This window comes from Entelurus aequoreus, linkage group LG11 (assembly GCF_033978785.1).
Source record: "Entelurus aequoreus isolate RoL-2023_Sb linkage group LG11, RoL_Eaeq_v1.1, whole genome shotgun sequence".
Classification (NCBI taxonomy): Eukaryota; Metazoa; Chordata; class Actinopteri; order Syngnathiformes; family Syngnathidae; genus Entelurus; species Entelurus aequoreus.
In genome coordinates, this window is record NC_084741.1 from 12,141,336 (window position 1) to 12,158,114 (window position 16,779).

The 16,779-nt window shown below is 40.6% G+C and overlaps 1 protein-coding gene across 1 annotated transcript in view; it reads left to right on the top strand.

The window, feature by feature from the left end:
- leng9 (leukocyte receptor cluster (LRC) member 9) overlaps positions 1 to 16,779 on the top strand; it is a 32,591-nt gene continuing 15,812 nt past the window's right edge. Inside the window, exons 1-2 of the mRNA XM_062064053.1 lie at positions 1 to 64; positions 16,680 to 16,779. The exon at positions 16,680 to 16,779 is cut by the window's right edge and continues 3 nt beyond it. Of these exons, the coding sequence (XP_061920037.1) occupies positions 1 to 64; positions 16,680 to 16,779 (164 nt within the window). The remainder of the gene's footprint in view (positions 65 to 16,679) is intronic.

Genomic DNA, 16,779 nt, shown 5'->3' on the forward strand with positions numbered 1-16,779 from the left:
ATGGCGTCCTCAGAGTCAGACACATGCGATGCTGCCCTGCTGGACTCACCAGAGGCCCAAACAGGTAAATAATCAACTTTGCACTTTGTTTGCTTTGTTGTGTTTGTGTGTTGCTTACATTATTTATGAGGTCTGGCATCCTTTTATTTGAACAACTTCTGGTTTCGAGTCTTTGTGTCAATTCCGATTCCTGAATTGGCTTTAGAATTGTTTACATGGTTTAAATGGGAACGCTTACCAGCTAAATTTAACTTTTTTTTTACGAAACAAAACTTTCTTGAACTTCAGGAGCCGGTCCTTTCAAAGAACCGTACAAAAGACTGGCTCGTTTTCATAGTTCTTAAAGAAAAAAAATCTGTCAATCAGAGTTTATTTATATAGCCCTGAATCACGAGTGTCTCAAAGGGCTGCACAAGCCACAACGACATCCTGGGCTCAGAGCCCACATCAGGGCAAGGAAAAACTCAACCCAATGGGATGACAATGAAAACCTTGGAGGGGACCACAGGGCGACTGGGGCAATGGACGTGGAGTGAGAGTCCAGTCCATAGTGGATCTAGTTAAAAGTGTGAGAGTCCAGTCCATAGTGGATCTAGTTAATAGTGTGAGAGTCCAGTCCATAGTGGATCTAACATAATAGTGAGAGTCCAGTCCATAGTGGATCTAACATAATAGTGAGAGAGTCCAGTCCATAGTGGATCTAACATAATCGTGTGAGAGTCCAGTCCATAGTGGATCTAACATAATATTGTGAGAGTCCAGTCCATAGTGGATCTAACATAATAGTGAGAGTCCAGTCCATAGTGGATCTAACATAATAGTGTGAGAGTCCAGTCCATAGTGGATCTAACATAATAGTGTGAGAGTTCAGTCCATAGTGGATCTAGTTAATAGTGTGAGAGTCCAGTCCATAGTGGATCTAACATAATAGTGTGAGAGTCCAGTCCATAGTGGATCTAACATAATAGTGAGAGTCAAGTCCGTAGTGGATCTACCATAATAGTGTGAGAGTCCAGTCCATAGTGGATCTAGTTAATAGTGTGACAGTCCAGTCCACAGTGGACCTAGCATAATAGTGTAAGAGTCCAGTCCATAGTGGATCTAGTTAATAGTGTGAGAGTCCAGTCCATAGTGGATTTAGTTTAATAGTGTGAGAGTCCAGTCCATAGTGGATCTAACATAAAAGTGTGAGAGTCCAGTCCATAGTGGATCTAACATAATAGTGTGAGAGTCCAGTCCATAGTGGATCTAGTTAATAGTGTGAGAGTCCAGTCCATAGTGAATCTAGTTTAATAGTGTGAGAGTCCAGTCCATAGTGGATCTAACATAATAGTGTGAGAGTCCAGTCCATAGTGGATCTAGTTTAATAGTGTGAGAGTCCAGTCCATAGTGGATCTAACATAATAGTGAGAGTCCAGTCCATAGTGGATCTAACATAATAGTGTGAGAATCCAGTCCATAGTGGATCTAGCAAAATAGTGTGAGAGTCCAGTCCATAGTGGATCTAGCATAATAGTGTGAGAGTCCAGTCCATAGTGGATCTAGCATAATAGTGTGAGAGTCCAGTCCATAGTGGATCTAACATAATAGTGTGAGAGTCCAGTCCATAGTGGATCTAGCATAATAGTGTGAGAGTCCAGTCCATAGTGGATCTAGCATAATAGTGTGAGAGTCCAGTCCATAGTGGATCTACTTAATAGTGTGAGAGTCCAGTCCATAGTGGATCTAACATAATTGTGTGAGAGTCCAGTCCATAGTGGATCTAGTTAATAGTGTGACAGTCCAGTCCATAGTGGATCTAGCATAATAGTGTGAGAGTCCAGTCCATAGTGGATCTAGTTAATAGTGTGAGAGTCCAGTCCATAGCGGATCTAGTTAATAGTGTGAGAGTCCAGTCCATAGTGGCTCTACTTAATAGTGTGAGAGTCCAGTCCATAGTGGATCCAACATAATAGTGTGAGAGTCCAGTCCATAGTGGATCTAGTTAATAGTGTGACAGTCCAGTCCATAGTGGATCCAGCATAATAGTGTGAGAGTCCAGCGATCTAGTTAATAGTGTGAGAGTCCAGTCCATAGTGGATCTAGTTAATAGTGTGAGAGTCCAGTCCATAGTGAATCTAGTTTAATAGTGTGAGAGTCCAGTCCATAGTGGATCTAACATAATAGTGAGAGTCCAGTCCATAGTGGATCTAACATAATAGTGAGAGAGTCCAGTCCATAGTGGATCTAACATAATCGTGTGAGAGTCCAGTCCATAGTGGATCTAACATAATATTGTGAGAGTCCAGTCCATAGTGGATCTAACATAATAGTGAGAGTCCAGTCCATAGTGGATCTAACATAATAGTGTGAGAGTCCAGTCCATAGTGGATCTAACATAATAGTGTGAGAGTCCAGTCCATAGTGGATCTAACATAATAGTGTGAGAGTCCAGTCCATAGTGGATCTAACATAATAGTGTGAGAGTCCAGTCCATAGTGGATCTAACATAATAGTGAGAGTCAAGTCCGTAGTGGATCTACCATAATAGTGTGAGAGTCCAGTCCATAGTGGATCTAGTTAATAGTGTGACAGTCCAGTCCACAGTGGACCTAGCATAATAGTGTAAGAGTCCAGTCCATAGTGGATCTAGTTAATAGTGTGAGAGTCCAGTCCATAGTGGATCTAGTTTAATAGTGTGAGAGTCCAGTCCATAGTGGATCTAACATAAAAGTGTGAGAGTCCAGTCCATAGTGGATCTAACATAATAGTGTGAGAGTCCAGTCCATAGTGGATCTAGTTAATAGTGTGAGAGTCCAGTCCATAGTGAATCTAGTTTAATAGTGTGAGAGTCCAGTCCGTAGTGGATCTAGTTTAATAGTGTGAGAGTCCAGTCCATAGTGGATCTAACATAATAGTGTGAGAGTCCAGTCCATAGTGGATCTAACATAATAGTGTGAGAATCCAGTCCATAGTGGATCTAGCATAATAGTGTGAGAGTCCAGTCCATAGTGGATCTAGCATAATAGTGTGAGAGTCCAGTCCATAGTGGATCTAACATAATAGTGTGAGAGTCCAGTCCATAGTGGATCTAGAATAATAGTGTGAGAGTCCAGTCCATAGTGGATCTACTTAATAGTGTGAGAGTCCAGTCCATAGTGGATCTAACATAATTGTGTGAGAGTCCAGTCCATAGTGGATCTAGTTAATAGTGTGACAGTCCAGTCCATAGTGGATCTAGCATAATAGTGTGAGAGTCCAGTCCATAGTGGATCTAGTTAATAGTGTGAGAGTCCAGTCCATAGCGGATCTAGTTAATAGTGTGAGAGTCCAGTCCATAGTGGCTCTACTTAATAGTGTGAGAGTCCAGTCCATAGTGGATCCAACATAATAGTGTGAGAGTCCAGTCCATAGTGGATCTAGTTAATAGTGTGACAGTCCAGTCCATAGTGGATCCAGCATAATAGTGTGAGAGTCCAGCGATCTAGTTAATAGTGTGAGAGTCCAGTCCATAGTGGATCTAGTTAATAGTGTGAGAGTCCAGTCCATAGTGAATCTAGTTTAATAGTGTGAGAGTCCAGTCCATAGTGGATCTAACATAATAGTGAGAGTCCAGTCCATAGTGGATCTAACATAATAGCGAGAGTCCAGTCCATAGTGGATCTAACATAACATTGTGAGAGTCCAGTCCATAGTGGATCCAACATAATAGTGTGAGAGTCCAGTCCATAGTGGATCCAACATAATAGTGAGAGTCCAGTCCATAGTGGATCTAACATAATAGTGTGAGAGTCCAGTCCATAGTGGATCTAACATAATAGTGTGAGAATCCAGTCCTTAGTGGATCTAGTTAATAGTGTGAGAGTCCAGTCCATAGTGGATCTAGTTAATAGTGTGAGAGTCCAGTCCTTCACAGATGTGTAAGTTACCCATGTCTTGGGCACTAATACACCCCCATACCATCACACATGCTGCCTTTTACACTTTGCGCCTAGAACAATCGGGATGGTTCTTTTCCTCTTTGGTCCGGAGGACACGACGTCCACAGTTTCCAAAAACAATTTGAAATGTGGACTCGTCAGACCACAGAACACTTTTCCACTTTGCATCGGTCCATCTTAGATGAGCTCGGGCCCAGCGAAGCGTTTCTGGGTGTTGTTGATAAATGGCTTTGGCTTTGCATAGTAGAGTTTTAACTTGCACTTACAGATGTAGCGACCAACTGTAGTTACTGACAGTGGTTTTTTGAAGTGTTCCTGAGCCCATGTGGTGATATCCTTTACACACTGATGTCACTTTTTGATGTAGTAGTAAGTAACTTGTAATTTAGCTACTTTTAATCCAGAGTAATTTGTACTTTAGCTACATTTAATGGAGAGTAACTTGTATTTTAGCAACATTTAATGGAGAGTAATTTGTAATTTAGCTACTTTTAATCCAGATTAATTTGTACTTTAGCTACATTTAATGAAGAGTAATTTGTACTTTAGCTACATTTAATGGAGAGTAACTTGTAACTTAGCTACATTTAATGGAGAGTAATTTGTACTTTAGCTACATTTAATGAAGAGTAACTTGTAGCTTAGCTACATTTAATGGAGAGTAACTTGTAGTTTAGCTATATTTAATGGAGAGTAACTTGTAGTTTAGCTACATTTAATGGGGAGTAATTTGTAGTTTAGCTACATTTAATGGAGAGTAATTTGTAGTTTAGCTATATTTAATGGAGAGTAACTTGTATCTTAGCGATATTTAATGGAGAGTAATTTATAGTTTAGCTACATTTAATGGAGAGTAACTTGTCATTTAGCTACTTTTAATCCCGAGTAATTTGTACTTTAGTTACATTTAATGGAGAGTAATTTGTAGTTTAGCTACATTTAATGGAGAGTAATTTGTAGTTTAGCTACTTTTAATCCTGAGTAATTTGTACTTTAGCTACATTTAATGGAGAGTAACTTGTAGTTTATCTACATTTAACGGAGAGTAACTTATAACTTAGCTACATTTAATGGAGAGTAACTTGTAACTTAGCTACATTTAATGGAGAGTAACTTGTAATTTAGCTACATTTAATGGAGAGTAACGTGTAGTTTAGCTACATTTAATGAAGAGTAACGTGTAGTTTAGCTACATTTAATGGAGAGTAATTTGTATCTTAGCTACATTTAATGGAGAGTAACTTGTAGCTTAGCTACATTTAATGGAGAGTAACTTGTAGCTTAGTTACATTTAATGGACAGTAACTTGTAGCTTAGCTACATTTAATGGAGAGTAATTTGTATTTTAGCTACATTTAATCCAGAGTAATTTGTAATTTAGCTACATTTAATGGAGAGTAACTTGTAGCTTAGCTACATTTAATGGAGAGTAACTTGTATCTTAGCTACATTTAATGGAGAGTAACTTGTATCTTAGCTACAGTTAATGGAGAGTAACTTGTATCTTAGCTACATTTAATGGAGAGTAACTTGTATCTTAGCTACATTTAAAGTTACTTTTATCTTAGCTACATCTAATGTAGAGTTACTTGTAGCTTAGCTACATTTAATGGAGAGTAACTTGTAGCTTAGCTACATTTAGTGGAGAGTAACTTGTAGCTCAGTTACATTTAATGGAGAGTAACGTGTAGCTTAGTTACATTTATTGGAGAGTAACTTGTAGCTTAGTTACATTTAATGGAGAGTAACTTGTAGCTTAGCTACATTTAATCCAGAGTTATTTGTAGTTTAGCTACATTTAATGGAGAGTAACTTGTATCTTAGCTACATTTAATGGAGAGTAACTTGTAGCTTAGCTACATTTAATGGAGAGTAACTTGTATTTTAGCTACATTTAATGGAGAGTAACTTGTAGCTTAGCTACATTTAATGGAGAGTAACTTATAGCTTAGCTACATTTAATGGAGAGTAACTTTTAGCTCAGTTACATTTAATGGAGAGTAACGTGTAGCTTAGTTACATTTATTGGAGAGTAACTTGTAGCTGAGTTACATTTAATGGAGAGTAACTTGTAGCTTAGCTACATTTAATGGAGAGTAACTTGTAGCTTAGCTACATTTAATGGAGAGTAACTTGTAGCTTAGCTACATTTAATGGAAAGTAACTTGTAGCTCAGTTACATTTAATGGAGAGTAACTTGTAGCTTAGTTACATTTATTGGAGAGTAATTTGTAGCTTAGTTTACTACATTTTCCAAGTAGCTTGGGTACCGCAGGTCTTTACACAATCCATCACTTTCATCCTTTGCAAGGTGTTGAAAGAAATGCTAAGTTGTCATCTCAGTGGACAGCGCAGAGCCGCAGATAGCACTTTAGTGTCTGATAACACTTTAAGAAATGACTCAGGGTTTACGGGAAGTCCAAGATGTAACTGCCGCATGTGTCAATCCCTCTGGAGAGATAAGACGTGTTTTCATACTTTCTCCGGAACAATTCCGCCAAATTCTATCCGGTGTGTAGACATTACTAATGTTCCATTCATTCTGTCTGCAGCTTATTATTAAATTCTTTCAGCTGCGTGTCAATCACTTTTCTTCTCTGGGATTCCGACATTTATTTTCTCCATTGAAAATAAATAGGCCCGAATTTCAAACTTGCACAATTCCCACATTTCTCACCAAGTTAGACCTGTTCCAACATCCTCACACTCCACTCACCCTGGACATTCAAACTACCGTTTAAAAAAAAAAAATTCCAGAAATTTCCAGAATAATCGGTTTTCCAAAGCCCTATTTCCACCCTTTGTGCTTTCAGCTTCCGTTGTACATTTTTCAACACATTCACACCATTTCACCATCAAAACATTCCACTTTGTTGGAACATAAAATGTACCTTTTCTGTTTTTTGTTAAAATTTCCTATTTTTCCGAAATTTAAGGAATTCCGAAATACCATTTCTTAATTACAAAGTGTTACTATGTCAACATTTCTCTACCAATTCAAAAACGTTTGACACCAAACTTACTAATATTATCTAGGACAATTGTAATGTTATATACGTTTTGAAAGTTTCCCGGTTTTCCCGAAATTCCCAAGTTTCCAGGAAATTCATTTTCAAAGTTTTACAAATCCCACATTTATCACCCGATTCGAACCAATCCACCATCCACACACTCCACTCTTCCTACACATTCAAGCCAACATGTTTCTGGGTTCGGGACATTCCCATATTACCCAAAATTACCAGGAATTTGTACCTACTGCAAATCAATGGGCAATAAACAAAACCTCTTCCCATCCCACATTTCTGACCTGATTTGAACTGTTCCACCATCCACACATTCCAATCCTCTTGGACATTCAAACTATCTTTTTCCAAGTTAAAAAAATTCCAGGAATTTCCAGAATTACTGGTTTTCCGAAGCCCTATTTCCACCCTTTGTGCTTTTAGCTTCTCGTTGTACATTTTTGCACACATTCCCTCCATTTCACCATCAAAACATTCCACTTAGATGGAACATCAAAGGTACCTATCTTTTTTGTACATTTTCCCAATTATCCCGAGATTTCGAGAATTCCAAAATACCAATTTTCAATTACAAAGTGTTATTATATCAACATTTTTCGACCGGTTCAAAAAATTCAAACACCAACCCGTTCATATCATCTAGGACACTTGTGATATTATCTACATTTTAAATAATTCCAGGTTTTCTTGAAATTCCCAAATTTCCAGGAAATTCCCTTCCAAATGAATAGACATTTTCAAAATTCTACAACTACCACATTTATCACTCGATTCAAACAGTTCCACCATCCATACACTCCACTTTTCCTGCACATTAAATCCAATATGGTTTGGAAAATTCCTTTATAACCCGGAATTACCAGGAATTTTTACCCGTTGCAAACGAATGGGCAATATAGAATCCTCCTCATATTCCACATTTCTCGTCCGATTCGAACCGTTCCGACATCCACACACTTCACTAAATCCAATATAGTTTGGAAAATTCCTTTATAACCCGGAATTACCCGGAATTTTTACCCATTGCAAACAAATGGGCAATATAGAATCCTCTTCATATTCCACATTTCTCGTCCGATTCTAACTGTTCCACCATCCACACACTCCAATTTTCCTACACATTCAATCCAGTATGGTTTGGAAAATTCCCATATTACCCGGAAATTACCAGGAATTGTTACTTGTTGCAAACGAATGGGCAATATAGAAACCTCTTCATATTCTACATTTCTCGTCCGATTCGAACTGTTCCAATATCCACACACTCCACTCTTCCTGCACATTAAATCCAGTATGGTTTGGAAGATTCCCGTATTACCCGGAACTACCAGGAATTTTTACCCATTGCAAACAAATGGGCAATATAGAAACCTCTTCATATTCCACATTTGTTGTCCAGTTCGAACTGTTCCACCATCCACACACACCACTCTTCCTGCACATTAAATCCAGTATGGTTTGGAAAATTCCTGTATTAACCAGAAATTACCAGGAATTGTTACTTATTGCAAACGAATGGGCAATATAGAAACCTCTTCATATTCCACATTTCTCGTCCGATTCGAACCGTTCCAACATCCACACACTCCACTCTTCCTGCACATTAAATCCAGTATGGTTTGGAAAATTCCCGTATTACCCGGAACTACCAGGAATTTTTACCCATTGCAAACAAATGGGCAATATAGAAGCCTCTTCATACTCCACATTTGTTGTCCAATTCGAACTGTTCCAATATCCACACACTCCACTCTTCCTGCACATTAAATCCAGTATGGTTTGGAAAATTCCTGTATTAACCAGAAATTACCAGGGATTTTTACTTATTGCAAACAAATGGGCAATATAGAAGCCTCTTCATATTCCACATTTCTCGTCCGATTCAAACTGTTCCAATATCCACACACTCCTCTCTTCCTGCACATTAAATCCAGTATGGTTTGGAAAATTCCCGTATTACCCGGAACTACCAGGAATTTTTACCCATTGCAAACAAATGGGCAATATAGAAACCTCTTCATATTCCACATTTGTTGTCCAATTCGAACTGTTCCTATATCCACACACTCCACTCTTCCTGCACATTAAATCCAGTATGGTTTGGAAAATTCCTGTATTAACCAGAAATTACCAGGAATTTTTACTTATTGCAAACAAATGGGCAATATAGAAACCTCTTCATATTCCACATTTCTCGTCAGATTCAAACTGTTCCAATATCCACACACTCCACTCTTCCTGCACATTAAATCCAATATGGTTTGGAAAATTCCCGTATTACCCAGAACTACCAGGAATTTTTACCCATTACAAACGTATCGGCAATATAGAAACCTCTTTATATTCCACATTTCTCGTCCGATTCGAACTGTTCCAATATCCACACACTCCACTCTTCCTGCACATTAAATCCAGTATGGTTTGGAAAATTCCCGTATTACCCGGAATTACCAGGAAATTTTACCCATTGCAAATGAATGGGCAATATAGAAACCTCTTCATATTCCACATTTCTCGTCCGATTCAAACTGCTCCAACATCCATACACTCCACTCTTCCTGCACATTAAATCCAGTATAGTTTAGAAAATTCCCGTATTACCCAGAACTACCAGGGATTTTTCTTATTGCAAACGAATGGGCAATATAGAAACCTCTTCATATTCCACATTTCTCGTCCGATTCAAACTGTTCCAACATCCACATACTCCACTCTTCCTGCACATTCAAGCATTCTAGTTTGCCTTGTGCACCTCGGTGGGGTGCCTACACAGCATTCATTCTGGTTGTTAATGGTGTCATGAGACACCAGTCTGCAGAGAAAGCGATGGAGGACAAAGTGTGTGTGCGAAGCACACCCGTTAAGTTTCAGTTTAAATTCTTAAGTTTCGTTTCCATTCTTGCCGAGGCGTGGCAACTTGGAACAGACAAAAATGCGGACAGGCAGCCATTAGAGAGATTGCTTGGACCTCTTGACAGCTCCACCCTCTCTCTCTTCAGCGCTGGTGTCTCTGTTGTTTGTACTTGCTCCTGCTCTGTTGAATAGATTGTTGAACTGCAGCTCTAGTCACCTCTCATTGCAGAACTAAAGAATCTGGGAGGACTCTGCCCTCCTAAAAGGGAGGATACTAATAGCAACATGCGTATTTAGTGGAGGGAAGTACGACGGGGAAATAACTTTGTCAACATTTCATTTTCAGCACAAACCCCTTCAAGATTAGACAAACATTCCACAGGGAGACAGAATGGGAACGCTGTTACGGTATTTGAAGTGCCATCCCATTCCTAACCCATAGGGTTCAATATGACCTTTTGCAGCTATTACAGCTTCAACTCTTCTGGGAAGGCTGTCCACAAGGTTGCAGAGTGTGTTTATAGGAATGTTCCACCATTCTTCCAAAAGCGCATTGGTGAGGTCTGACACTGATGTTGGTGGAGAAGGCCTGGCTCTCTGTCTCCTTTCTAATTCATCCCAAAGGTGTTCTATCGGGTTCAGGTCAGGACTCTGTGCAGGCCAGTCTAGTTCATCCACACCAGACTCTGTCATTCGTGTCTTTATGGACCTTGCTTTGTGCACTGGTGCACAGTCATGTTGGAAGAGGAAGGGGCCCGCTCCAAACTGTTCCCTCAATGTTGGGAGCTTGGAATTGTCCAAAATGTTTTGGTATCTTGGAGCATTCCAAGTTCCTTTCCCTGGAACTAGGCGGCCAAGCCCAACTCTTGGAAAAACAACCCCACACCATAATTCCTCCTCCACCAAATTTCACACAAATTCCACAGAACTTTCCTCCAGAAGGTCTAATCTTTGTCCATGTGATGTCAGATGAAACAAAAATGGAGCTGTTTGGCCACAATACCCAGCAATATGTTTGGAGGAGAAAAGGTGAGGCCTTTAATCCCAGGAACACCATTCCTACCGTCAAGCATGGTGGTGGTAGTATTATGCTCTGGGCCTGTTTTGCTGCCAATGGAACTGCTGCTTTAAATGGGACAATGAAAAAGGAGGATTAGCTCCAAATTGTTCAGGACAAGCTAAAATCATCAGCCCGGAGGTTGGGTCTTGGGCGCAGTTGGGTGTTCCAACAGGACAATGACCCCAAACACACCTCAAAAGTGGTAAAGGAATGGCTAAATCAGACTATGACTGCAAAAAGTCAGTGTTCAAAAACAAGAAAAACAAAAAACAAAAATAAGGGGTATTTTATTTGAACTAAGCAAAATTATCTGCCAATAGAACAAGAACATTTGGCTTGTCAAGACTTTCCAAAACAAGTCAAATTAGCTAACCTCAATGAACCCAAAAATACCTTAAAATAAGTATATTCTCACTAATAACAAGTGCACTTTTCTTGGTAGAAAAAAAAGAGACCTTTTTTCTCAATATGTTGAAAAATATTCTTAAATTAAGTAAATGCTGGTGCCGTTATCTCGACATAATGATATGTGCTCTGCATTACATTTCTTGAAACCAGCAAGCTTACACTAAAAACTAGAGATGTTCGATAATGGCTTTTTTGCCGATATTCCGATATTGTCCAACTCTTAATTACCAATTCCAATATCAACCGATACCGATATATACAGTCGTGGAATTAACACATTATTATGCCTAATTTTGTTGTGATGCCCCGCTGGATGCATTAAACAATGTAACAAGGTTTTCCAAAATAAATAAATCAACTCAAGTTATGTAAAAAAAATGCCAACATGGCACTGCCATATTTATTATTGAAGTCACAAAGTGCATTATTTTTTTTTAACATGCCTCAAAACAGCAGCTTGGAATTTGGGACATGCTCTCCCTGAGAGAGCATGAGGAGGTTGAGGTGGGCGGGGTTAAGGTGGGGAGGGGGTATGGGGTAGCAGGGGGGGGGGGTGTATATTGTAGCTACCCGGAAGAGTTAGTGCTGCAAAGGGTTCTGGGTATTTGTTCTGTTGTGTTTATGTTGTGTTACGGTGCGGATGTTCTCCCGAAATGTGTTTGTCATTCTTGTTTGGTGTGGGTTCACAGTGTGGCGCATATTTGTAACAGTGTTAAACTTGTTCAAACGGCCACCCTCAGTGTGACCTGTATGGCTGTTGACCAAGTATGCTTTGCATTCACTTGTGTGTGTGAAAATCTGCAGATGTTATGTGATTGCGGCACATAAAGGGTTATTGGCGCTCTGTACTTCTCCCTACGTCCGTGTACACAGCCGCGTTTTAAAAGGTTGTAAATTGTACTTTTTGAAACCGATACCGATAATTTTGAAACCGATACCGATAATTTCCGATATTTCATTTTAAAGCATTTATCGGCCGATAATATCGGCAGTCCGATGTTATTGTACATCCCTAATTGTGAGGCCACAAAATGCAACGGGTCCATCAGACCCACAAACGCTGGCTGAGTAACAACAACATGAACGTTGCATGGAAAATTTCTCCGCCAGTTTCTTGCATCCCGCAGGGATTCTTTTTTTGTTTTCCTGCACCTGCGTGTCCCACACAAGGTTGCAGAATTGTTTGTCAACACTGTCTGCTCTCATTTTCTCGCACATTTGACCCTCTGATGTTCTGTGTACCTACACTCTGTCCTCCTCCTGTCTAGGCCTGCTGTGTGTGTGTGTGTGTGTGTGTGTGTGTGTGTGTGTGTGTGTGTGTGTGTGTGTGTGTGTGTGTGTGTGTGTGTGTGTGTGTGTGTGTGTGTGTGTGTGTGTGTGTGTGTGTGTGTGTGTGTGTGTGTGTGTGTTTACTTAATGGGGACATTGCTCTGTTTACACAGTCACGTTTAGGGGACCTCTGACGGTATGGGGACAAAAAACAGGTTCTCTAAAGGGAAACCTTTTTAAATGATAGTCAGATCCATTCTGAAGATGCCTAAGTGATTTTTAAGCTTTGACCCATAAAACATGTTTACTGATTGATTGATTGATTGAAACTTTTATTAGTAGATTGCACAGTACAGTACATATTCCGTACAATTGACCACTAAATGGTAACACCCCAATACGTTTTTCAACTTGTTTAAGTCGGGGGTCCACGTTCATCAATCCATGGTACAAATATGTACTATCAGCATAATACAGTCATCACACAAATTAATCATCAGAGTATATACATTGAATTATTTACATTATTTACAATCCGGGGTGTGGGATGTGGAGGGGGTTGGTTGATATCAGCACTTCAGTCATCAACAATTGCATCATCAGAGAAATAATCCCCCCCCCTCCACACCCCTGATTGTAAATAATGTAAATAATTCAATGTGATTATCTTGTGTGATGACTGTATTATGATGATAGTATTTATCTGATAGTATATATCTGTATCATGAATCAATTTAAGTGGACCCCGACTTAAACAAGTTGAAAAACTTATTGGGGTGTTACCATTTAGTGGTCAATTGTACGGAATATGTACTTCACTGTGCAACCTACTAATAAAAGTCTCAATCAATCAATAAGCATTGAAACAGTGTAGGTCTGACTTGGTAGGATATGTACAGCGAGCAGAGAACATAGTGAGTTCAGAAAGCATAAGAACAAGTATATACATTAGAAATACATTTGGTTATTTACAATCCGGGGAGGTGGGATGTGGTGGGGGGAGGGTGTTAGTTTAGGGTTGTAGTTGCCTAGAGGTGTTCTTTTAGTGTGGTTTTGAAGGAGGATAGAGATGCCCTTTCTTTTACACCTGTTGGGAGCGCATTCCACATTGATGTGGCATAGAAAGAGAATGAGTTAAGACCTTTGTTAGTTCGGAATCTGGGTTTAACGTGGTTAGTGGAGCTCCCCCTGGTGTTGTGGTTATGGCGGTCATTTACGTTAAGGAAGTAGTTTGACATGTACTTCGGTATCAGGGAGGTGTAGTGGATTTTATAGACTAAGCTCAGTGCAAGTTGTTTAACTCTGTCCTCCACCTTGAGCCAGCCCACTTTAGAGAAGTGGGTAGGAGTGAGGTGGGATCTGGGGTGGAGGTCTAGAAGTAACCTGACTAGCTTGTTCTGGGATGTTTGGAGTTTAGATTTGAGGGTTTTGGAGGTGCTAGGGTACCAGGAGGTGCATGCGTAATCGAAAAAGGGTTGAACGAGAGTTCCCGCTAGAATCTTCAAGGTGCTTTCGTTGACCAGAGAGGAGATTCTGTAGAGAAATCTTGTTCGTTGGTTGACCTTTTTGATGACCTTGGTTGCCATTTTATCACAGGAAAGATTAGCCTCTAGAATGGAACCTAGGTAGGTGACGTCATCTTTCCTGGTGATAACAATGTCACCCACTTTTATAGTGAAGTCATTGACTTTCTTAAGGTTGATGTGGGACCCAAACAGGATGGATTCTGTTTTACCCAAGTGGATGGATAGCTTGTTGTCAGCGAGCCAGGTGCAAGTTCTACAGAGCTCAGCACTGAGGATTTTTTCCACCTGTGACTTGTCCTTGTCTGATACCAGCAGGGCAGAGTCATCTGCAAACAGGAACAATTCCCAGTAGAAAGGGTGGTCCCCAGTCATGATCAAAAACTTGGTCCCCATTCCAAATGATAACCAGTATGTGTGTGTGTGTGTGTGTGTGTGTGTGTGTGTGTGTGTGTGTGTGTGTGTGTGTGTGTGTGTGTGTGTGTGTGTGTGTGTGTGTGTGTGTGTGTGTGTGTGTGTGTGTGTGTGTGTGTGGTACACATAACATCAATTTCCATACTTCTATTAGCCCAGGGTCCAGTGGACCCGGACATCTTATATGTAATAGAAATGTGTATGGTGTGTGCTCATTAAATATGTATTGTGATAAATGTTCTTCACAGAAAATGAGCCAAAATCAGTGAGTCTCAGTTTAAAAAATTAATTAATTGTATCATTTTTCTTTTAATAAAAAATGAAAACGGGCGGGTCCCACAGACCCGAACACCACACATATTGCCATCATAGTGGAGTCTACACGTATCTCTTATGTGTGACTGCCATCTACTGGTCACACTTATCATTACACCATGTAACCAAATAAAATTGCTTCGAGGTCGGTAAGGAAAACTAGAATGAATCCTTACATCAGGCGCACCGGGTTATAAGACGCACTGTCGAGTTTTGAGAATAAAAAAATGATTTTAAAGGCCTACTGAAATGACATTTTTTTATTTAAACGGGGATAGCAGATCCATTCTATGTGTCATACTTGATCATTTTGCGATATTGCCATATTTTTGTTGAAAGGATTTAGTAGAGAACGACGACGATAAAGTTGCAACTTTTGGTCTCTGGTAAAAAAAAGCCCTGCCCCTACCGGAAGTAGTGTGACGTCACAGGTTGAAAGGCTCCTCACATTTCCCCATTGTTTACACCAGCAGCGAGAGCGATTCGGACCGAGAAAGTGACGATTACCCCATTCATTTGAGCGAGGATGAAAGATTCGTGGATGAGGAACGTGAGAGTGAAGGACTAGAGTGCAGTGCAGGACGTATCTTTTTTGGCTCTGACCGTGACTTAGGTACAAGCTGGCTCATTGGATTCCACACTCTCTCCTTTTTCTATTGTGGATCACGGAGTTGTATTTTAAACCACCTCGGATACTATATCCTCTTGAAAATGAGAGTCGAGAACGCGAAATGGACATTCACAGTGACTTTTATCCCCACGACAATACATCGGCGAAGCACTTTAGCTACTGAGCTAACGTGATAGCATCGGGCTCAAATGCAGATAGAAACAAAATAAATAAACCCCTGACTGGAAGGATAGACAGAAGATCAACAATACTATTAAACCATGGACATGTAACTACACGGTTAATGCTTTCCAGCTTGGCGAAGCTTAGCAATGCTGTTGCTAACGACGCCATTGAAGCTAACTTAGCTACGGAACCTCGACAGAGCTATGCTAAAAACATTAGCTCTGCACCTACGCCAGCTCTCATCTGCTCATCACAACCCGTGCTCACCTGCGTTCCAGCGATCGACGGTACGACGAAGGACTTCACCCGATCACCGATGCGGTCGGCGGCCCGGAGACGGAGGAAGTCAAGGTGAGGTCGGTGGCTAGCGCGTCTGCTATCCATCTCAAAGTCCTCCTGGTTGTGTTGCTGTAGTCCGCCGCTAATACACCGATCCCACCTACAACTTTCTTCTTTGCAGTCTTCATTGGTCATTAAAAAAATTGCAAAAGATTCACCAACACAGATGTCCAGAATACTGTGGAGTTTTGAGATGAAAACAGAGCTTTTTTGTATTGGATTCAATGGGCTCCGAATACTTCCGTTTCAACCATTGACGTCACGCGCATACGTCATCATACATAGACGTTTTCAACCGGAAGTTTAGCGGGAAATTTAAAATGTCACTTTATAAGTTAACCCGGCCGTATTGGCATGTGTTGCAATGTTAAGATTTCATCATTGATATATAAACTATCAGACTGCGTGGTCGCTAGTAGTGGCTTTCAGTAGGCCTTTAAGTGCTCCTTATAGTCGGGAAATTCCGGTAGTTCCTGCCGTTCTGTGCATCACAGGACTCAACAGTTGGCCGTCTATTGTGCTTCTGAATGGGCCAGGGAGCCACAGAGCTGCAGGTTGCAGACCCTGGCCTAGATTCCCCCTTTCCTCCGCCTCCAAGTTCAAGCTCAGGGCAGGATTAGCCCGTGGCTCCTGCTAACATGTGGCTGCTTGCCTTCCTCTCTGTTATTCCCCCCCCCCGGGGAAAAGCATTTGACGGAAACGTCCTCACAAATTTATTGACCTCCGCTCTCTCCTCTTGTGGCTCTGACAGGTGAGGAGGAAGTCCGTTCTTTTTGAAGGGGAAGTGTCACTTCGGTCTCCGATGTCGTTTGTCTCACAAGTCGGTCCAGCTGGTGTGTGAAGTCACCAGCAACTC